At 38.1% G+C, this 23,524-nt stretch overlaps 1 protein-coding gene across 1 annotated transcript in view; it reads left to right on the forward strand.

Moving 5' to 3' along the window:
- Positions 1 to 23,524, forward strand: part of LOC124615990 (lysosomal acid glucosylceramidase-like) — a 182,763-nt gene that overhangs the window by 53,777 nt on the left and 105,462 nt on the right. The window contains exons 4-5 of the mRNA XM_047144199.1: positions 2,595 to 2,721; positions 13,781 to 13,934. Coding sequence (XP_047000155.1) covers positions 2,595 to 2,721; positions 13,781 to 13,934 — 281 coding nt within the window. The remainder of the gene's footprint in view (positions 1 to 2,594; positions 2,722 to 13,780; positions 13,935 to 23,524) is intronic.

Genomic DNA, 23,524 nt, shown 5'->3' on the forward strand with positions numbered 1-23,524 from the left:
TTCTACACTGGTGTGCTGAAGAAGAACACTGCAGGATGAGTTTATCTTCTTCAAAACTCCTAAAATGTGCAGCACCAACAGAGAAAGTCTTCCATCTTACTGCTTAAAGGCCAGGATAATACTGGGTGATAGCTTCGGAGCACACCACTTGTCAGCCAGTATTATCCTGGTCTCAAATGTATCAATCAGTAACTTCAACGAGGCCACAACTTTCTAAAATCATGCTCTGAAATGAGACATTCTGTCTGAGATCCATTCTGTTTGCCCACCACACCTAGAATAGCTTTTCATCACCCTCCCAATCTCCACAATATTCTTGTCAGACCCCACGCTATTTCTGCATCCGAGATGCCTATAGCACCTACTCCTGTGATTGTCCCTGGGGCCAGAATTGGCCTATACACCCTCCCACCACCACCTATTCTAGCCCTGTAGCTGGAGATAATTATACTATCAAAGGGAGAGCCACTGGTGAAACGACATGTGTTATATACCAGCTGTTATGTAAACACACTTCAGCCTTTTAAATTAGCATGACTACCACCCAGTTTTCAGTCAGGATGAATGGGCATAGGCAGAGGGTGTATACAGGCAACACACACTATCCTATTGCAGAGTATGCTATGCAACATGACAGCCATGACCTCGGTGCCTGTTTCAGCACATGCGCCATCTGGATTCCTCCTCCAGATACCAGTTTTTCAGAACTCTGCAGGTGGGAACTAGTACTACAACATGTCCTTGGTTCTCGCAACCCACATGGCCTTAATTTATGATAATTCCTTCCGTCTCAGCATTTATTCACAGGAACTACTCCTTTCTTCACCCCATTTCAGTTTGCTACATCTTTTATTTTCTGACTTGTCTAATATTTTCTGTCTCCTCTCCCACCTCTGTTACATACAATGCATACAGATTTTCACCCTTATTAACTTGCACATGATGTTTTAGTAGTAATCCTGTCTTGCATACTATCCTGTTTTCCACCCTTAAACTCTCAGATTTTCAAATCTCATCCGGCTCAGTCCCCCAACAATCAGTCTTTCCTTCTCATCCTGTCTGATAAGTCTCCCCTGACCCCGGGGTTCTGGGTGACTTTTCTGAACTGTATGCCCCTCTTCCTTCCCCTTCAACTCTATCACCATGAGAAGAAGCCACTGGCTCCAAAAACTTGTGAAAGTTAAATCCTTTTGTGTGTGTGTGTGTTCCCCTGCCACTGCTTGGTGAGTAGATTTTTTTTTGTCTTTCCATTTTTACATCATATTATCAATAACTGACTATTTTTCATTGTTATATTTGCGACCTTAGCCTCTGTTTTCACTGGCATAATGGTTTCTAGCATACATATGGAGTAAACTGTGAGAATATTGAATCTAGTGAATAGCCTTTTGCAAGATGTTCGTTGTTTTATTTTGGCTATGATTCCCAAGGCCCTTTACTACATTATGAAAACTTTTTCATATTAGTGTGGCAAGTCCTACCCCACAGTACTATTCCATGAGGCAAGAGAGGGTATCCTAAACTAAAATATACAGTCCTTAGGGTTTCACAATGTATGGTGAGAATATTCTTGATTCACAAAAGAACATAAAATGTCCTTGTGCATCAAAGGATGGCCATGGTAGCCCAGAATTGGTTATGGCATTGAAATAAAGCATTTTAAAAGTATTTTTGGCTGATTACATTATTCACCAACAATCAATAGTAGCTGCTGTGTTCACAAGATGCAACATGGATAAAATAATGAAAGTAAATGATTTATCTGGGCACAGCAGTCGTTTGTTGGCACTGAAACATGTCAAACAGTTGAGTTCACAGTTTGAAATAAAAAAGTATAATTTAAATGTAAGCAATGAACTGATCACAGTGTTAAAGAGAACTTATGGGAAACAATACTTGGAAAAAGTTAACAAAACCAGTAGTATTTATGAACAATTTAACACTTTTTAAACATAGTCCTTCAGCTCTTTGGGCTCACTCTACTCATGAAAGGAATGTAAAATTACACAGGAACAGTGGCAAGAGATGAATAACATGTGAGATGAAAGACAGTTGCACCAGGATGAGGAGCATCTGTTATACAGAGAACAAACTGTAACCAAAAATTGTAGGTTCATTTGTATAATCTTAGTCTTTCATAAAAAGCAAAATAACAGACAATATAAAACAAACAATCTGAGGCCTCCAACAACAAATAAATAAAAAGTAATGAGGAAAAGAAATTTCCATTTTACTAGCTGAACAGTTGCAGTTACCAAGAGATTTCTTGAGCTCATTATTTCAGATGCCATCTCAACAATGAATCTTCCAACAGCCTGAAAAGTTGATTGATTCTGATAATATGAGGTGCTTCAGAACTCAAAAGAACTTTATGTACACAAACATTGGCCATAAAAGCATACATCAACGTGAAATACTGTATTTGTCCTTCATTTTAACCTGCATTTGTTACTAAACAAGCTGAGTGGCCTGACAAGTTTCAGGTTACTTGTATTTTAGCTATCTGAGGCATCTAATAATATTACCTCTTTATCTCCATGAAAAATTAATGTGATTGCCCAGGCAATCTCTCTCACATTTTATTTTACTTGCAGCCCTGACACTGCAAATTGACAGAGGTACTAAATATCAATCAATCATGGGCTTCGGAACTGCATTTACTGACTCTTCTGCAATTAATGTGTTTTCCCTTTCATCAGATGCTCAACAAAACCTCATGAGGTAACAATGACTAATTGCTTAATTATTTAAATTAATTTATTTGTCACTTATATCCATTTTCTGTAGACTGTATTTGTTATAAAGGTAACAATGTTGATAATGTTGATGATTTCACCTGAATATTGTGTTGCGAAAATTTATATAAAAGTTGTTGTTGTTGCGGTCTTCAGTTCTGAGACTGGTTTGATGCAGCTCTCCATGCTACTATATCCTGTGCAAGGTTCTTCATCTTCCAGTACCTACTGCAACCTACATCCTTCTGAATCTGCTTAGTGTATTCATCTCTTGGCCTCCCTCTACGATTTTTACCCTCCATGCTGCCCTCCAATACTAAATTAGTATATAAAAGTATATAAAAGTATGGCTATATAAAAGTATATGCAGCAAATTTATAAGTACTGTCTGTCTAGCCCTTCTCATTTTCAATAATTTATCTGTGTTCTTTTTAGAGTAAATGTTTCTGACAGAACAAATACTGAATAACAATATGCACAATAACAGCAATTAGTCAAAAACCTGTGGAAGTTTGGAGACCACAAAGAGTGACAATCAAAGAACAACTGGGCTTTCTTATGAAAAACTTAGAAACTTTTTAAATAACAAATATCAAATCACTATAGGAAACATAAAAATCTAAAGGTGTTTCTACAAAAATGTGTTATGCATAACAAAGTGTTATACAAAAGTCACAGAAATTGGACTGATGTTCCCAGATATATGTAAGCTACCGTAACATCACTGCAATGACAAAATCAGGATAGAGGGAGTGTCTACATGCACAAAGGAAGAATCAAGTTTTGGGTCAATCTTCTTAACCCAGCACTCACATGAATAGCTCTTTGAATGCTTTTGCGTACTATTTACTTGATAACATACAAGGTAGCAGTTCTTACAGTATACAGTATACATTTTTAACTTCACCAGGTAGTTTCAGAGAGTGCTATTGACAACTGTTACAAAAAACTGAGGAGATACTGGGTATGGCGATTTCAACATTCATTTCAACTTGGGCAATACTGATGAAGGCATTTATAGTTACTGATATCCAGAATTAATTTTCACCACTCAATTACATTCTCAACAGAAATAGAACATTGTCTGTAGTGACTAATAATTTATTCTAAAGCCAATTGTCTTTCATGAAACTGATGATGGGATCCCTGTAATAAATGAAATAAATGATATGCATCAGAATTATGATCCAATTTCAGCAATGAGATGTCCTTGTTAAATTAGTTTAGACTTTGAAGAAATAAATGATGCTGAACATTTTACATTCTTAACAAATCTTATATTACAAGGACACTTGTACCCATAGTAATTCTACAAGAACAAATAAAAATCAAATCAATCAAAATCAGATACACACCGTTATTTCTGAAACATCTTTGGTACACCAAATATTATAATGAAAATTGCTCAATTACACTGTGGCTGTGACAACAAACCAGCTGTTTAGTCTCAAGAATATTCACTTTCAAGCTGCAGCTGATGGTAAACACATCCACATATTTAATGAACATGTTTCACAAAACAATAATAAAAATTGAGCAGTTGCTGGGAACTCTCCCACCAACTCTTCATTTGTTCTCATGATAATCATGACATATACCTTCAATAGTTCTTTTCCGAAGTTGCTGTCTTCCCCTGTTGCGATCTCATCCTTCATCTCTTGTCATTTTATATGCCATCACCCCTGTGTCCTCAAATAGTGTTTTCTTTACTCCCAAAATTCTACTCTCTCTGCCGTTCTCTCTTATTAGCAAATCAATCCTCATTTTTATTTAAAGCCATCTGCCTCTCTCCAGAATTTAACTTCGCTCTCCTTGCTTCACACATTTTGCTAGAATATTTTCAGTACACAAAAAAATAAAATGTATAATTCCCTTGTTCAAATTTTGAAATCACCCTCGACGAATTATTCATTGGAAAAATAACACATTTCCAGAAGAAGAGTACAGAGCAATCTTTCCAGTGAACTATGTTAAAATGCATTTTATTTTATTGTAATTTTTATTTTTATTGTAAATGTTTAACCTCATATAGTTTGGCGTTTAAAACTCTGAAACTCTATGCCCAGACACCAGAGGAGGTGAAGTTAAAAATTTGTAATAAAATGAAAGGCAGTAATGTTTTAACATGGAAAGACTGCTCTTCATTCTTCTGGTGTAAAAGTGCTGTTATTGTACTGAAGAATTCATTGAGGACAGTTTTGCATTTTGAACAAGAGAATTACATGTTGTATTTTCTGTTTACTGGAAACTGTGATAAGTATTTATGTACCTATTTCTCAGAAAAAATGGCAGAATAATGTAAACTTTCATATTTCTTCTACAAAGTTTCTTATTGTAAAACCTGGCCTGTCACCTGAACATCAAATCAATTGATTTGGAAACTGTATGCAATGAGATGAATGAATCACATTTCACACTCACATTTCCTCACCTCACACAATCCTCTCCCCAGACCATATCTCATTAACATAGAGTCAGAGTTATAGTTAGAGAGAGAGAGAGAGAGAGAGACAGAGAGAGAGAGAGAGAGAGAGAGAGAGAGAGAGAGAGATATTGTTTGTCATGAGTAAACATTCACAGCAGTTATCTTCTTACTATAATTTATTCTACTCTCTAAATAATACAATTATTTGTAAGAATCTCTGTAATCACCACCATCTGGTATAGATGGTTTAATTAATGTAATTTTGTGTTGGACACAAGTTGTTGTTGTTGTGGTCTTCCGTCCTGAGACTGGTTTGATGCAGCTCTCCATGCTACTCTATCTTGTGCAAGCTTCTTCATCTCCCCGTACCTACTGCAACCTACATCCTTCTGAATCTGTTTAGTATATTCATCTCTTGTCTAACAACGGGAGGCCGCCAATTGTGAAATTCAGATTCGATTCATACTGCGCATAATAAAAGCCCATGGCCAGAGGTGTAATGTGGCAAAGCACCAAGATGCACTTCTCAGCCGTTGTCGAGAAAATCGAGTTAAAAGAAACCATTGCGGTGAAATACTCTCTACGATTAACAACTTATTACAGCGTCGTGGCGCAGCGGTAAGCACTCGGGTTCGTAATCCGAAGGTCGCCGGATCGAATCTCGCGCCATGCAACCTTTTTTTTCTTAGTATTTGTTTTTTGTAATTTGTAATTTGTATTCCGAAACGAATACGTATAGCGTAAGTCAAACGTTCGAATTAGAATAGACCCCCCAAGAACACAAATTTGCTGTGGCAGGTATGAAATATAAACTCCGTTACTCGCTCGTTACACTTGGGGCCGAAATGAGCCGTCGCATAACAGCGTAGTTGCCTGCTAACTTCGAAAGAAGGTAGATGGGGGTCCCTAGCGCAACTTATAACATCGTCGAAAATCAGTGCGGACAGGAGAGCTTTGGTACACCCTGTTAAAAAAAAAAAAAACGGATAAATGGAGGCGGTACAATTGGAGAGCGATCCGCCTTCACCAACATGCATAAGCAATTCATTAATATATATATATAAAAAAACAAAGATGATGTGACTTACCGAACGAAAGGGCTGGCAGGTCAATAGACACACAAACAAACACAAACATACACACAAAATTCAAGCTTTCACAACAAACTGTGGCCTCATCAGGAAAGAGGGAAGGAGAGGGAAAGACAAAAGGATGTGGGTTTTAAGGGAGAGGGTAAGGAGTCATCCCAATCCCGGGAGCGGAAAGACTTACCTTAGGGGGAAAAAGGAGGAAAAAAGGACGGGTATACACTCGCACACACACACATATCCATCCACACATATACAGACACAAGCAGACATATTTAAAGACAAAGACAAAGAGTGAAACTCTTTGTCTTTAAATATGTCTGCTTGTGTCTGTATATGTACGGATGGATATGTGTGTGTGTGCGAGTGTATACCCATCCTTTTTTCCTCCTTTTTTCCCCCTAAGGTAAGTCTTTCCGCTCCCGGGATTGGGATGACTCCTTACCCTCTCCCTTAAAACCCACATCCTTTCGTCTTTCCCTCTCCTTCCCTCTTTCCTGATGAGGCAACAGTTTGTTGTGAAAGCTTGAATTTTGTGTGTATATTTATGTTTGTTTGTGTGTCTATCGACCTGCCAGCGCTTTCGCTCGGTAAGTCACATCATCTTTGTTTTTAGATATATTTTTCCCACGTGGAATGTTTCCCTCTATTATATATATATATAATAGAGTAATAGAGGGAAACGTTCCATGTGGGAAAAATATATCTGGTTTGGAATTTTTCAACTGTCAGCTGCTTTCTCTTTAACATTTGAATTTCAACTGACACTTTGTTAGATGTAACTTAAGGTCACTATCAATATCAAACCCTAGATAATTCTGTGGTCCTTCATTTGATTTCTGAAGTTTTGTTCTAGCAAAATACTGTTATTTCATAGGGAATCCTGGTATCCTCCAGGTACAGTTTCTTATAAGTGGTTTTCAGAAATTGAATTTACGACGACTAACTTACAAGGGGAGGCCGCCAATTGTGAAATTCAGATTCGATTCATACTGCGCATAATAAAAGCTCATGGCCAGAGGTGTAATGTGGCAAAGCACCAAGATGCACTTCTCAGCCATTGTCGAGAAAATCGACAGTTAAAAGAAACCGTTGCGGTGAAATACTCTCTACGATTAATAATTTTCTACAGCGTCGAAGTGCAGCGGCAAGCGCTCGGGTTCGTAATCCAAAGGTCGCCGGATCGAATCTCGCGCCATGCAATTTCTTTTTATTATTAGTTTTCCGTAATTCAGTTGAAAAATTCCAAACCAGACAAGCAAATGGTAGCAGAAACTGAATTTATTTAGAAACAACTTGTGATAAAAAAAATAAAGATAAAATTCACTGGTGTGGAAAACAAAATGAATTTAGGAGAGCTGTAGCAAATGGAGCAGAAAAAGTATTAGGATTAGAAAAGGTTGTAAAGAGGCAGCCACAGATGAGATACTGGAATTAATAAAGAAATGACAGAGCTGTAAATATTTTGACACTGAACAGCTACAATGTACGTGCAAGAAGTTACAGTTACGTGCCAGATCAGGACAGGGCCTGTCCCAGATCTTGCCTTTCTTTATGCAGTGCACTACCAGTTGTGCTGTCCATTCATGTATCACAGACTGACTCCAGGCTTTATATTGTAACTAGGTTCTCCCTGACATTCCAAACTCCACACACGCTGTCTCATGAAGTTGTGAGATAGCACACATGGGAGAAAGAATATAACAAACGGTTGGCTGTAACCACAAGCTTATAGATGTTACCAAATGGCACTTTTTTTTATCTTCAGCAGGGTGTGCACTGCAGTGCAAGATATGAAAATTATTCATTTCACCTCAAAACAATCTGCACACTGTATAAGTGAAATAAATCATATAGATAAAATATTGGCCAAGTGTGAGAAAAATTCACACACTGAGAGTTCTGTGTAAAATAAATTATGTATATATACTGCAGAAAAAAAATTAGCACACCTGGAAAGGTGACATCGATTTTGATATGATGACAGAATATGCCACGTGAGGGTTAGTAGATGTACTCAAAATGGTTTGAGCATCATCTGCCAAAAGATAGCTTAGTGGCATAGTTACCAGATCACCCAAAGTGTCTACCCTTTAATAGGGAATGCTTGCAGCCGCAAGGCTCAGTATTGTGCAGATGTGTGAAGCAAGCATGCAAACATGCCAAGGAGATGCATTTGTGCTTCCTACAGCCAACTGAGTGAGTTTGAAAGGGTCGAAATGTGGTCTCCTGAGTGTTGGGATGGCCTTCAAAGAACTGCGGTGCATGTTGGACACACTGCATCAGTTGTGCAACAATACTGGTGTCAGTGGTCACATGAACATTATCACACCCATAGGTGAGATTGTGGATGTCCCCACAGCATCCCAATACTTCATCGTGGTCTGCGTAAGGGAAACTAATTACATCAGTGGACATACAAGTTCCCTTAATATTTGTAAATATATTGTCTAGACAGGATGAGCCTCTGGTAGGTTTGCAGTTAACATAACACAGGTTAAATTGTCAAAGCACATTTTTGAGCTCTGTCACAGTTTTTCTGTCCTTCAGGACATCAAAACTTGAATTGATATCCCCTCCAATGATAATATAGCATTTTTTCCATTTCGGTATACATGTGTACATTAAGAGTTCCTCGAGTTTCTTCAGAAAGATATGGGGGTCACCACTATGTGGCCTGTACACTACTACTATCATTAGCTTAAGGTTCTCAATTACTAGACCTGATATTTCAAAATGCATTTCATCACAAAGGGTATTGAGATCCATCCTGCAACAGTTTGGTGTGAGTGGTGTTTTTGCATATATTGCTACCCCACCATGTAAGTGCTGTTTTCTGCAATAGCAACTAAGTAGTGCGTAATCATGCAATACTTTGTACCCAAGCCCATCCTCTTTACACCAATGCTCACTTAAACATAGAATATCTACCATGTTTTCATTTGAAAATTCGTTGACTATTAAGTTTTTACCTGCCATACCCTATATATTGAGGTAGCATATTTTAAACTCTACTTTAGGTATTTCTTTTTTGCATATTCTCTTAGTTGACATGACCTAATGTTACCACATGAAAGTTGACCAGGTTGTGTCCTTATGTTACTAGAACACCCAGCGTAGTCTATGCATACAAGCTTTTTGCCATGTCAGTTGAAACATAATCCAAACACATTACTGGTCTTTATTCCTTCTCTAGCTTATCCAATACTATTCCAATAACTGTATTACTTAAAACACGTTTACCTAGATTATTTAAATGTTGTCCATGCTTGGTATGCCATTCACTGCTACAACTACTGGTGTTAATTAAGGAAACATTCTTAAAGTGCTTACAGATATCTTTATACTCCTTGTTGGTCTGCTCCACTTCCTTATTCACACATGACCACTGTGGCAAATCATTTCGATGGGGCACATTACCGACAATCACGTTGGTGTGGGTTAACACTCTGAAAGTCTTCTTCAGTGTCGAAGTAGCTATCTTCCTTTCATTTCTGCTGACGTCGTTTGCTCCGCCCATTACCACTACAAAGTCTTTGCCCGCGAGGGCTGTGCTTTCTTTCTTGATTGATGTTGAAACATCTCGTAAACCAGCTCCTGATTTAACGGTACCTTCTATTTCTATTTCAAACTTGTTAATCACACGAGGTTTGCTTTCTGTTAACATAGCTGCTAATCCTCTGGCATAACTGTCTGAATAAATCTTGATTTTACGTTTTTTCTTATACCTTACTTGGCTGTTCGCTAAGTTTTGAGTGTCCTGCACCACCTTATCAGATGAGTATGCTGATACAGTTTCTGTGTCATCTGTGTTTTGAAGCGAATTATATTTGTTATTTAATGGTAACACAAAGTCTTGCCTATGTTTATTGTTAAGATGTTTGTAAGAGTTTTCGATGGAGAAATGGGAGTGTTAGAGCTTTCGCACTATGTTTGGATTTACATGGTAGATGCATACCATATAACGCTAGTCCTTACAACTGTTTGCAAAATTTTCTGTTCTACACAACACACAAAGGAAAATTTTTTGTGCGGGTGGTGTTGTACTAGTACAGGGTCTCGCCAATATTATTAACTCTCTAGTGGAGAACAAATAGCTAGACCCTATAAAGAATGAGAGTGATATGCTGTAGTGCTTCCTTCCCAATTTATCTTGTTCTTATAGTGTCCTGAGAGTTGGACTATATCCTGATTGTTAGCACCACTGATAAGTGATACATTTAATGCAAGCTTATGTTAACATTTTGAAGAACGCTACAGAGATAGACATAGAACAGGAGACAATGGAAGGTGATGGTGGCGCAAAGATAAGGAAGGAGAAATGGAATATGGAGTTAGACATGAGAGAACATTTTGGAAACTCCAGATACAGTAATAATTCGTCAGAATTGGAGGAGGAGTAAGAAAAAACTGATGGACAAATAAAAAAGTTAATGTGACAATAAAAGCACTCAAAGTAAATGTTAAATTAAATTCACAAATAATAATGATTTAAATAAAAAACTTTTTAATATAACATACGAATCATTAGCTAAGGTTAGCAGTAACTACTGCTGCTAGCAATCCAGTAGAGGGTCAGTGCACAACGTGTTAAATGGCTTGATTGTATAGGGATTTTGTTGCACACTGTTGCATTATGCCCTTGTATAAGCAAATAACAATTATTAAGGTGGCCTAAGAAATCGGTCAGTGAAATAGTGATATATAAGACAAGAGTAAATTATGTAATGATACTGAGAATTAAGGCTATGAACCCTAAGGGTATGAATGTACATTTAGCACATGTTTGAATTATACTGTTGCTTTATTCATAGAAAATTACTTTGCTATGAATGTTGCTCCTACTCATACTATACACAATAGTACAATCAGAATCTGAAATAATTCTAGCAGGGCAGTTTCAGGCAAATAAACAGTTCACTACATCACAATCACTGTAAGTTGCATTATCTTACAGTTCAAATTCTCAGCTCACAATCTGATACACCAAAGACTAACAATGCTATAGGAATGTTCATACCTTTTACATTATGTTACAGTTCAAATTCGCAGCTCATAAACTGATGAACCAAAGACTAGCTTCCAAACAATGCTAAGGGAAAGTTGGGAAAGTTCCTACCTTGGAACTCAAACACATGCATCTCCCAGACTGTTCCACCTTACCTGCATGGCTACCACCACCAAAAGACCATGACCTCTGCCTTGCATCTCTGTCCTGAGTTTTGTCATGTGACACACTACTTTAGTGAAATTAATATCCATATACCTGACCATCACTCATTTAAAAACACTTTTCGTAATATTCGAATACTTCCATCAAATACATTACATAATTCTGTACACAATTAGTTGTCTAACATACTATTATATTTCTTGTTACAATTATTTTTTATTTAATGCATTGCATGAACTGGAATAGCAGTTGCTCATCAAAACAACTACTTCATTCTTCTTGCCCATTTCACATTATGTTATTCAAATTCTTCTACAATTATAAACACACAAATTCATTATTAAATAAACAGGAAATTAAATATCAGTACAAATTACCCATGCAGAGGTTAATAGCTTCATGTATTTGTGGATAGCTCTGTTTTAGGTAAACAATTTCTCCTGTTATGTTACACACATTTTTAAAATGTTCTAAAGAGTATAAATAATTTTTCCTAACAACATACAGATTCCCAGCCCCACAAAAATAGTCATGAAAATTAGTGTTTCTGATTTTAATAGATAAAATAGTACTCTTAAAATTTTAAAGGAAAAAATTAGTGGTGCATGTAATATATACCTGATGCACGAATGTTCACCTAAGTCATTAACAGTTCAGTTGCACTGAAAATGATATGAACTGCTGTGGGATTTTTCTCAATGACAGCTACTGTCTGCACTCCTTACTATTATCTACTGCATGTGCCCTATGTTTTTCATTTCAAGTTTTACAAAAATTGTTATAGAAAGCACAAATTTTCAGGACTCTCTATATGGGGTTAGGAATCTCTTTTGGGCTAGTAGAAATTATTTTATACTTTTTAGTCCATTTAAACAATGTTATATTGAAAAGTTTTTATTTAAATAATTATTTTCTGCTTTTTACCATTGTGTGTGTGATTTTTTCAATCAATTTCAATTGTTTGGATGAGATTTAAACAGAGATATATTGTAAATTTCAGGTTTATTTCAGTTTTTCCTCACCTCAGTCAAACAGCAGATTGCTTCCACCTATGTACATCTTGCACAAAAACCATGAAGGTAAAAAATAGGGAATTGAGCTGTCATGAGAGATATATGGTAAATTTCAGGTTTATTTCAGTTTTTCCTCACCTCAGTCAAACAGCAGATTGCTTCCACCTATGTACATCTTGCACAAAAACCATGAAGGTAAAAAATAGAGAATTGAGCTGTCATGGGGGCTGAGGGTATTAGATTAGGAAATGAGACACTTAAAGTAGTAAAGGAGTTTTGCTATTTGGGGAGCAAAATAACTGATGATGGTCGAAGATATAAAATGTAGACTGGCAATGGCAAGGAAAGCGTTTCTGAAGAAGACAAATTTGTTAACATCGAGTATAGATTTAAGTGTCAGGAAGTCGTTTCTGAAAGTATTTGTATGGAGTGTAGCCATGTATGGAAGTGAAACATGGACGATAAATAGTTTGGACAGGAAGAGAATAGAAGCTTTCGAAATGTGGTGCTACAGAAGAATGCTGAAGATTAGATGGATAGACCACATAACTAATGAGGAGGTATTGAATAGAATTGGGAAGAAGAGGAGTCTGTGGCACAACTTGATGAGAAGAAGAGACAGGTTGGTAGGACATGTTCTGAGGCATCAAGGGATCACAAATTTAGCATTGGAGGGCAGTGTGGAGGGTAAAAATCGTAGAGGGAGACCAAAAGATGAATACACTAAGCAGATTCAGAAGGATGTAGGTTGCAGTAGGTACTGGGAGATGAAGAAACTTGCACAGGATAGGGTAGCATGGAGAGCTGCATCAAACCAGTCTCAGGACTGAAGACCACAACAACAACAACATGGGGGCTTACCATCAATTGGTCTTACTACAAAACATTCATGACTGGAGCAGGAAAAGGGGCAAATAGCAGTAGTACAAAAAGTACGCTCCACCATATCACACTAGAAAGTGATTTAATATTGTGTTGTGATCCATTTCTGAGCTATGCTGAAAGTTTCAAGTCTCTAGCCAATCATTAAGCTAATTTAAAACCAACTGCAAAATTTGTACCAAACAGACAAGGAAGTGACCTAGTAAAACGTGTTAAAAAGGCAAAATACTCAAAATTATATCGTGAATAAAGGCTTTTGTGAGAGGAAAAAGTGTATAAACAAACATAATTGATAACAAACTGAATAAAATAAGAATAAACAAGGGAAAGAGAATGAAAATAGTAACTTGAAACCTGAGGACAGCGAATTAGTTCAGCTCACTGGGAAACTCAATGTAATCTCACATATTGTCTAATGTTATTCATTAAATCCTTGCAGCAATTATAGATTAATTTACTTACAGGTCTTATTTCACATCCACTGGTATCAACTTGAATCTGGGAAGAGTGCCAATAGGTGGATGTGACTTTTCTGTACGTGGTTACACATATGATGATCATGAAAACGATACACAGCTTACAAAATTTAATTTGACATGGGAGGACTACAATCTTAAGGTAACAATTGTTTTATACAATTATTCAGTTCCATTTTACCCTTTGTAATTCATATATATGTCAAACATAAAATATTCAGTCAATAAGTCAACTTGTCCACTAGTGTTGTAATGGACAGGACCTTGGGGATTGATGGGGATGACTTTTAGTAGGTTTGTTTTCATTAAAAGCTAATTTACCATGACTTCATAAATTAGTTATAATCACATCATTAAACCCTGTTGCAGTCATCATCATGCAACATCCATACATTTGGGAGAGTCTGTTAGACAATTAGAAATCGATACTGATTTCGAGATGCTTTTGAGATCCCAGTTCAACTACACATTTTTGAAATACAGGTGTGCACAACTCAGTAGTGCAGCAGAAGTCTTAGCTGTTCTGCCTACCTACAAGATACAGTTAAACCACTTTTGCTTTCTGTTGTGCCACAATAGGGTAGAGGCTTTTTTTCCTAGAGATACACACATTTGACTTGGCTTAAAATGCCTGTAACTATTCTTCTCCCTGAGGTATTAATTTATTACATAATCTATGTTCATTTATTGCTACATCTACAGACTGCTAACATTGGGAGGGGCTGGTAGAATTATTGACATATTGAAAACTAATTCACAGGGTTATTACTTTGTAACTCTTACTCTTTCCACCTGATTAAGCACTGTAGCCTTAGCACACTGTTTGCCTGTTACTCAGCACTGACATATATAAATGGGACAATACAGAATTAATGTAACTATAAAATTATTTCTAACTTTCATCAGATGTTAGCAGTAATTCAACTGAATGCAAAAATGACAATGGCAAAGGAAGATACAGAATTTTGTTTGTTATGTTTTGAATAAATTTACTTTACTAGGTGCAATACAAACATAAGACTTAATAAACACTTGAAATTTGACTTAATAAACTCATGAAATTTAAGCAGAGTTAGTTTTCAACTGGAAACATCTTGTCTATAAGTAAAACTGGTTTTGAAATTGGGAATGAGCTTGGAATTTCATCACATGATATTGCCACAAATGCTCTGATACTGTGCACAGTATCTGGTGGTGGAAGTCACCATCAGTAAACACAGTCATTCCTAGAAACTGTCATAGTGGTAAACCTACCTTGTCACTCAGTTTGAGTTTCCAAAAATTTGAATGATTCTTAATGAGCACAAGCCTGAACAAATCTGAAAGTCTGTACAGAACTTTTTACTACAGGCTTTTCAGTTGCAAATGTTAGCTTCATTCAGCACCTTGGCAATATATGGGCATCAGTAATTAAAATTCTAGTTTCAAAATGCTGTAGAAAGAGGACCACAGCATATTATTGATGCAGGGGGAATGTCATGGAATGAACAAAAAGAACAACAATTTGACCAATAGAAGCTGCTGTTAGCATCAAAATAAGCACAACAATAGATGCACGACACACTGCTGTTCCTGTGGAACATGACTGTCTCCAATAAAGATTGTGCACTTCTGGTAGAGCTCTTTTACAAGAGCAGTGACTGTGCAGCAGTAGTCCTGCAGAAGTTTCAGACACTCAGGGGTGTGAAAAAAAGACATTGGCCCAATGCCTCCTAAATGTCTGGAAAAATGATTACAGAAATCAGAAAGACAGGTTCTTTTGAAGTGCAATGTGGCAGAGGGTGGAAAGCAGTTGATCTGATGTCCGTCAAAGATGTGGCCACAGCACTGCAGTAAGGGTTGAGCAATTGTGTCCAATCAAACATCACACAGGGAATTGCCTGCACATTGGACATGCCTGCAAGCATAGTGTATAAAATTCTGCAAAACATCCTGCACTATTATCCGCACAAAAGTACCCAGGTTCAGAAGTTGCTTCCTGCTGACCTGCCAGCAAGACAAACATTCACTCTGGAACTTCCTGTCCACATGGAAGTGGACAATGAATGGCCATGGACATTATTTAGACAGACAAAGCCCATTTCCAAGGACATGTCAGTATGCAGAACTGCAGAATATTGGCAATGAAAAATCTGCACTCACGTCACCAGTAACACTTCATTCTGCAAACGTGACTCGGTGGCACAGGTTGATGGCCTTTTTTATTGAAGGGCTATATTTTTATGGAGAGATGAGTCCTGCCGGTTCTGTTACCTGTAATGAGTGTGTTGGGTAGGGACACTATGAATGTAGAGTGTGGACAATTAAGTGAGGATGTGGGTCTTGCAGGAGGCGTATGTGAGTGGTCCCAGCAGTTGCACTATCCTCTGTGCCCTCAGTGGCTCAGATGGATAGAGAGTCTACCATGTAAGCAGGAGATCCCGGGTTCAAGTCCAGGTCGGAGCACACATTTTCACCTGTCCCTGTTGATATACATCAACCCCTGTCAGCAGCTGAAGGTATTCATATATAATTTTAATTTCACTCTGATCTGTTGTTGTGGGTCATTTGGCCTTTTATGTGATTTTTCACCCCAGGACAATTCAAAATTAATTTTTCATATCTGACGTGGTACGGCCTTCCTACAGTGCATGGGCTTACCTGACTAACAGTGCCACAACTGTTGACTGCCAAAGTTGTGCAGTCACGCACATTGAACAGTACAGATGGTGTAATGGGCAACTCAAGCCATAGCCATTGTATTCCATCTCATCTGTCTGTCAATTGCAGCCAACACCTTTTATGTTAAAATGCTTATAGCACTATCTATTGATAAAATTTTTGTTAAGATATGTTTTTCTCTTGATTTTTCTCCCTGAACCAATACCGTGATGGTCAAATTTGACATCATTCTGAGCAGTGGTTCTCTTTCGACAGCATTCTGAAACTGGAAATTTACTTATGGATACACTGTATATTTTCAACTCCAGCTTCTCACTGATACATTCTTACTGATACATCTGCTTCATCTTTCCTCTCAACATTGTCTCCTTTGTTTACAAGAAGATGTACAATTATTGGCTAGCTTGGCTATTTGCTCTTGAAGAGCTTAATGTCCTCTTTTAAATTTATTGGTGTCCTTGTGCCATTTTGGGCTTCACAGAATTTATGTACATGCATTTTCCATGAAAAATGCAGCAGCTTTGAAAACATCCTTTATGCTACACAATACAGCACTCAGTTGCTATTTTCACCAAATACTTCAAAAATGCTTACAAATGTAGCTGTACTGAAGGCACACATCGTGTAATGCATTCTGAATGTGACCCCCCCCCCCAGACACTCTGATCTGTTGTTGTGGGTCATTTTGCCTTTTATGTGATGAAATTTGTTGCAAGTAATAGATCTCTATTTCCAACCAAAAGTACCAACACAAGGAATAAGAACAATCTACATTAAGACCTAAAATCACTTACCTTGGTCCAAAAACAGGTCCAACATTCAGGAACACACATTTTCAGTAAATTGCTAGCAACCATTAAAAACTTGGTTTCAGATAAAGAATGGTTTAATCAGAGTTTGAAAGATTTTTTTACAGGCAACTCCTTCTACTCTATAGATTAATATCTTTATAGCGATTGTTATACGAACATAAGTAAAACTGTCTGTTAGATTTCAATTGTGACAGCACTTGGTCACAACAGTCAAGATTAAGTATTTTATCTATTTTATTAAAAGTGCATAACAATGTTTCCTTCTGACAGTGTATTGATCCTATAAATATTAGCATCTCCAGTTTATTTTATTGTGTTCACCTATTTTGACAATCTCCTGACAAATGTTTGGGGTAGTAAGTATTATATTCAAATGTTTCATGTTTTGTATGTTATACTTTCTGACATGTTCCACATCCATGAGAATCATCTCATTTTTGGATCTGTGGAATGAAAACTGAATCTAATCTAACCTAATCTCTATGGCTCTATTGTATGTGACTATTGGTCCCAGCACACTTATGCAAAATTTCATCATATCTTTTCTCAATCTGTTATTTTGGTTTCTTCTTATTCTACCATTTATTGTATTATCTTTCTTGAGTTTGTATTTAGTATCCACTTCTTCAAAGGATGGTAACATTTTCAGCTTATATAATACATTTTTTGTTAACAATCAACAAGCAGTAAACTATTGACTGGACTCACCTGCAATTAACGCTATTTTATGCAATTAAATTTCATAATTGTATACTTCCATTACTTTCTGTGACTGAATTAAGGTTATTATAAACAATCTTCAGGTCCTGAAACTGTTAACTCCTGGTTTTGTGACATGTGAGTTGGTTTGAATGTATCAATATTTGTATCATTGTCAGAATTGAGATATAGAATTTTTTCACACACAATGTATAACTAAAAAAAGTTATGGCACAGGTGGTATGAAATGATTATCTGTGGATTATTCTTGAGACATTTGCCTGAGATATGTTCAGACCTTCTACTGGCTGTCATTTAATAGCTGGATGCTGGATGAATATGGTGTGCAGTACCAGTACACTACTGCAGCCAAATATTTGCTATAAGATGCATGATCTCCAAGACTGTGCAGGCACAGGGCTTTTTACATTTCATTACATTGAGTATGTTCCATGAGTACTGGTATATTGATGTGGGAAAAACAACCAAACTCAGAGTCAAACTCCATAGGCAACAATGTCTATCTCGACTGAAAACTTTTCATACAGCACAGAGGTTAACATGAGTACAGAAAGTCTGCTGATGGATGATCAAAGCATATGAAAAACTCATCTGGATTCATGAATTGTACTACACAATTGGATACACTGCTGGAAAGGTGTGAGCACAATGAAAACCAAACAGGCATAGAACAATACATTTCTTTTGGTGACAGTGCACTTTCCAGCATAGTGGTGGAGGTATTTTTGTGTCAACAGTGTTAACATTGGATAAAACTGTTCCTTTTGTGCATCTGCCATTGTCTGTCTTTAGCAGATGATACAGAAACCTTTTGTTGAATCATTTTCTTCCATTTGTTTGCCTACAACACTCTGTAGCTACATTCAGGGATACAGCACAACAGTTGACATGATATGAATTGTGAATGGGCTGAGGAATGTCTACTGATCAATGGGGGCACTTGTATGGCCCTACCAAGCCAAGCAACAACACTCCTATTAATATATCTGGGGCACCATCAAACGAGATTTGTGCCCTCTTTACTCAGCTGTTAACAAACTCTATAATTTCTGAAAGGGAGTTTAATTTACTCATCATGCATTGGGGTGGTTTCCAAAAGCTTTTAACATCTTAGTGGATCATTACTAAGAGCATCGTCATCAGAACAAAAGTACAGAGTGTTTAAAAAATGACCGGTATATTTGAAACGGCAATAAAAACTAAATGAGCAGCGATAGAAATACACCGTTTGTTGCAATATGCTTGGGAAAACTTTCGAAATTACAGTAGTTACAATTTTCAACAACAGATGGCGCTGCAGTCTGGGAAACTCTATAGTACGATATTTTCCACATATCCACCATGCGTAGCAATAATATGGCGTAGTCTCTGAATGAAATTACCCGAAACCTTTGACAACGTGTCTGGCGGAATGGCTTCACATGCAGATGAGATGTACTGCCTCAGCTGTTCAATTGTTTCTGGATTCTGGCGATACACCTGGTCTTTCAAGTGTCCCCACAGAAAGAAGTCACAGGGGTTCATGTCTGGCGAATAGGGAGGCCAACCCACGCCGCCTCCTGTATGTTTCGGATAGCCCAAAGCAATCACACAATCATCGAAATATTCATTCAGGAAATTAAAGACGTCGGCCATGCGATGTGGCCGGGCACCATCTTGCATAAACCATGAGGTGTTCGCAGTGTCGTCTAAGGCAGTTTGTACCGCCACAAATTCATGAAGAATCTCCAGATAGCGTGATGCAGTAATCGTTTCGGATCTGAAAAATGGGCCAATGATTCCTTTGGAAGAAATGGTGGCCCAGACCAGTACTTTTTGAGGATGCAGGGACGATGGGACTGCTACATGGGGCTTTTCGGTTCCCCATATGCACCAGTTTTGTTTATTGACAAAGCCGTCCAGGTAAAAATAAGCTTCGTCAGTAAACCAAATGCTGCCCACATGCATATCGCCGTCATCAATCCTGTGCACTATATCGTTAGCGAATGTCTCTCGTGCAGCAAAGGTAGCGGCGCTGAGGGGTTGCCGCGTTTGAATTTTGTATGGATAGAGGTGTAAACTCTGGCGCATGAGACGATATGTGGACGTTGGCGTCACTTGGACCGCAGCTGCAACACGGCGAATGGAAACCCGAGGCTGCTGTTGGATCACCTGCTGCACTAGCTGCGCGTTGCCCTCTGTGGTTGCCGTACGCGGTCGCCCTACCTTTCCAGCACGTTCATCCGTCACGTTCCCAGTCCGTTGAAATTTTTCAAACAGATCCTTTATTGTATCGCTTTTTGGTCCTTTGGTTACATTAAACCTCCGTTGAAAACTTCGTCTTGTTGCAACAACACTGTGTTCTAGGTGGTGGAATTCCAACACCAGAAAAATCCTCTGTTCTAAGGAATAAACCATGTTGTCTACAGCACACTTGCATGTTGTGAACAGCACATGCTTACAGCAGAAAGACGACGTACAGAATGGCGCACGCACAGACTGCGTTGTCTTCTATATCTTTCACATCACTTGCAGCGCCATCTGTTGTTGAAAATTGTAACTACTGTAATTTCGAAAGTTTGTCCGCCTGAAAATGTACTGTTGTCCCAAGCATATTGCAACAAACGGTGTATTTCTATCGCTGCTCGTTTAGTTTTTATTGCCGTTTCAAATATACCGGTCATTTTGAAACACCCTGTAGCTGCTGCATGCCTACATGCTTGTAGGTAGGCAGGTGTCCCTAATTCAGCTGACAGCTTTGTGTGTGTGTGTGTGTGTGTGTGTGTGTGTGTGTGTGTGTGTGTGTGTGTGTATGTGTGTACATTACATGACTCAAAAGAAAAAAAAATACATCTGTAGCAAACTGAGAATTGAACAGTGGTCATGAAGAGACAAGTGACTAAGTGTCTAAGTGTGTGTGAAATATTTTTGTCTTTGTTCAGTTGTGAAACACACTCTACCTAGATTTTACAAGGAATCAAAAGTGCATATCCCAGTGGTGTGTGCCTGTTCAGTTACTGCTTGGTTTATATGACTACACCAATGAAAATCCTATTGTGATGACCCGAGCAAGAACATGAAGCATGAATAACCTACATGAGAGCGACAGCATCAGTCTAGAGGATGCAAATGTAGCACAGCAGCTGTTGCCACATGCAACAGCAAGTACTTTTACAATCCAGCTTCCCATGCAAACAGCACCTCCAATCACAAGGTAGGACATCCCTTCAGTACCTGAAGCAACGATGGAATGCTTAATAACAGATGATTAATTGGAAAATAGATTCCCCAAGCAGCTATTGCAAGAATAGACATCATTAGTGATTTCTGATTTGTTATCAGGAAATTTGTTACAGATCTGTTGCTAAAAAGGCTTCCAAAACATATGTGGATTGTTCTTGCCATGAGTACAGAATGGCCTTTCAGCATGTTAGTAAATAAGGTGGAAAACAATGCAGGTTGCATTCAGATTAATGTTGGTACTGCCATAGCAAGAGTCAACATGACAGATGGCTCTGAACTGTCCATGCTAGGGATGCAGCCAACCAGCAGCCCCAATCCAAGCATCCCGAACAGCACACCAGCAACAGCTACAGATCAGCTGATGGAGGGCATCACACTGCTCAGCACACAAATTGTGGCACTACAAAAATAAAGCATAACATTCTGATGACAAAAAAAAGAAACAGATGGCATCATACACTTAACAGTCAACAGGATCACAGGACAAGTATGGATGGGCTGGTACCACCAATGCTTTAGTGTTAGGGAGCAAAATTGTGTGGCTCCTTGTGAACACCAAAATTCCTCCACCAGCCAGTACTCATTGTCCTGTTCATAAATGTTTCCCATCCTATCATTCCCCTGCTGAGTCTACCCTGCCAGTTCATCAGCTGATGTCTGAAACTGTAAATGCCTGCAGCATGCATTTGGGTGCACAACGCACGGAGATTTACATGAATGGCTTGTTACTCAGAATCCCTTCCTTTGCAATGGTTGCAACAAACCAGTTTGAGTCACAACTGTCTCCAGCTTCAACAGCCACAAACAAAGCCTCAAACATAACTGCAGCTCATGCAAAAGCATCAAGTTTCATCTCTGGGCATGATGAAACCCGCAGACACCTGACAAAATTTGAACCCATGGTGGGTACTGGTACAATACAAATGAGACATCACTGCATAAACTGTGTCCGGTTGTGAGGATCTGAGTTTTGAGGAGATCTGCCTGGAATTCCATATGAATTTAGGGGCCTCACACACATAGTGCCAAGAACTATAGAGAACAGATTTTACGAAAGCATTAAAAAATTCACAAAGCTTTTTGTGATGGACAAGGTATTAGTTCCCCATTTTTTTGTCAACAGTGGTGCTGACATCAGTGTGCTACTGGAACACAGTTTCAAAGCAGATGATGTCACATGATCACAAAGATTAACAGTTGCAACAGCTGCTAATAACTCATTTATCAAGACATTGGGGAAAGAGAAAGTGCTATTGGATACTTGTTTGAACAGACAGTTTCTGTAAACATTCATTATGGCGAATCTTAGAGAATCCATTTTGGGGGCAGATTTCTTGCACAGTTTCCAACTGGTGGTGGACATACACAGTGGCACACTTCTCCCATAGCAAAATAAGCATCAACACAGTACTGCCATAACATGGACAACATTATTGACAAATTTCCTGAGGTTCCATTGTGAAGCAAGCAAAAGACAAGAAGGGTCCAAAGACAATGCACTTCTTCCATACATTGACTGGAATTTGGATGTAGCTAAACCACAACACTGAAGACTGGGAAAGTTCACTGCAGCCAGAGTGGATATCAATAAACAAATTCAAGGAGTAATGGCACTTTCAGAGAACCAGTGGGCATCACCTTTATAAATGGTATTGAAATGCTATGACACATGGTGCCTATGTGGCAATTACCATGTACTGAATGCCAGAATGGTATCAGACAGGTACCCTATACCTCATGAGGTGGACTTTAACTATGCAATAGCAGTGGGAAAAGCTGTCAGTGTCATTGATTGCACCAGCCCATATCTTCAAATACCAGTCACATCAGCAGAGATAAAGAAGACAGCTATCACTACTCTATTCAGCTTTTATGAGTACCATTTCATTCTGTGTTGTTTAATAAGTGGTGCACAGATCTGGCAGCAAATTATACACCAAGTTCCTAGGGACCTCAAGTTTCGTTTTTGCTACTTAATGGATGGATGATATCTTAGTATTTTTGGAGTCATTAGAACAACGGGAGGAACACCTTCAGCAATTATTCAAGTGTCTCAGCCTATATGGGAATGAACATAATCAGGGAGAAATGTGTATTGAGTAAAAGCAGTGTCAAATTTCAGGAGTTGGAGGCATCATTTAATGGCATCATCTCTTTGCTGGAAAGGGTAGATAATGTTCAAAATGTGCCACTTTCAAAACTTTCAGAGACTTGCAGCATTTCCTTGGGATGGTCAGTTTTTTATAGACACCACATACAAAAAGCTTTGGTACTGCTGGCACCACTCACAGAATTATTAAAATGAAAGTGTAGAGCA

Source organism: Schistocerca americana, chromosome 5 (genome assembly GCF_021461395.2).
Source record: "Schistocerca americana isolate TAMUIC-IGC-003095 chromosome 5, iqSchAmer2.1, whole genome shotgun sequence".
NCBI classification, from domain to species: Eukaryota; Metazoa; Arthropoda; class Insecta; order Orthoptera; family Acrididae; genus Schistocerca; species Schistocerca americana.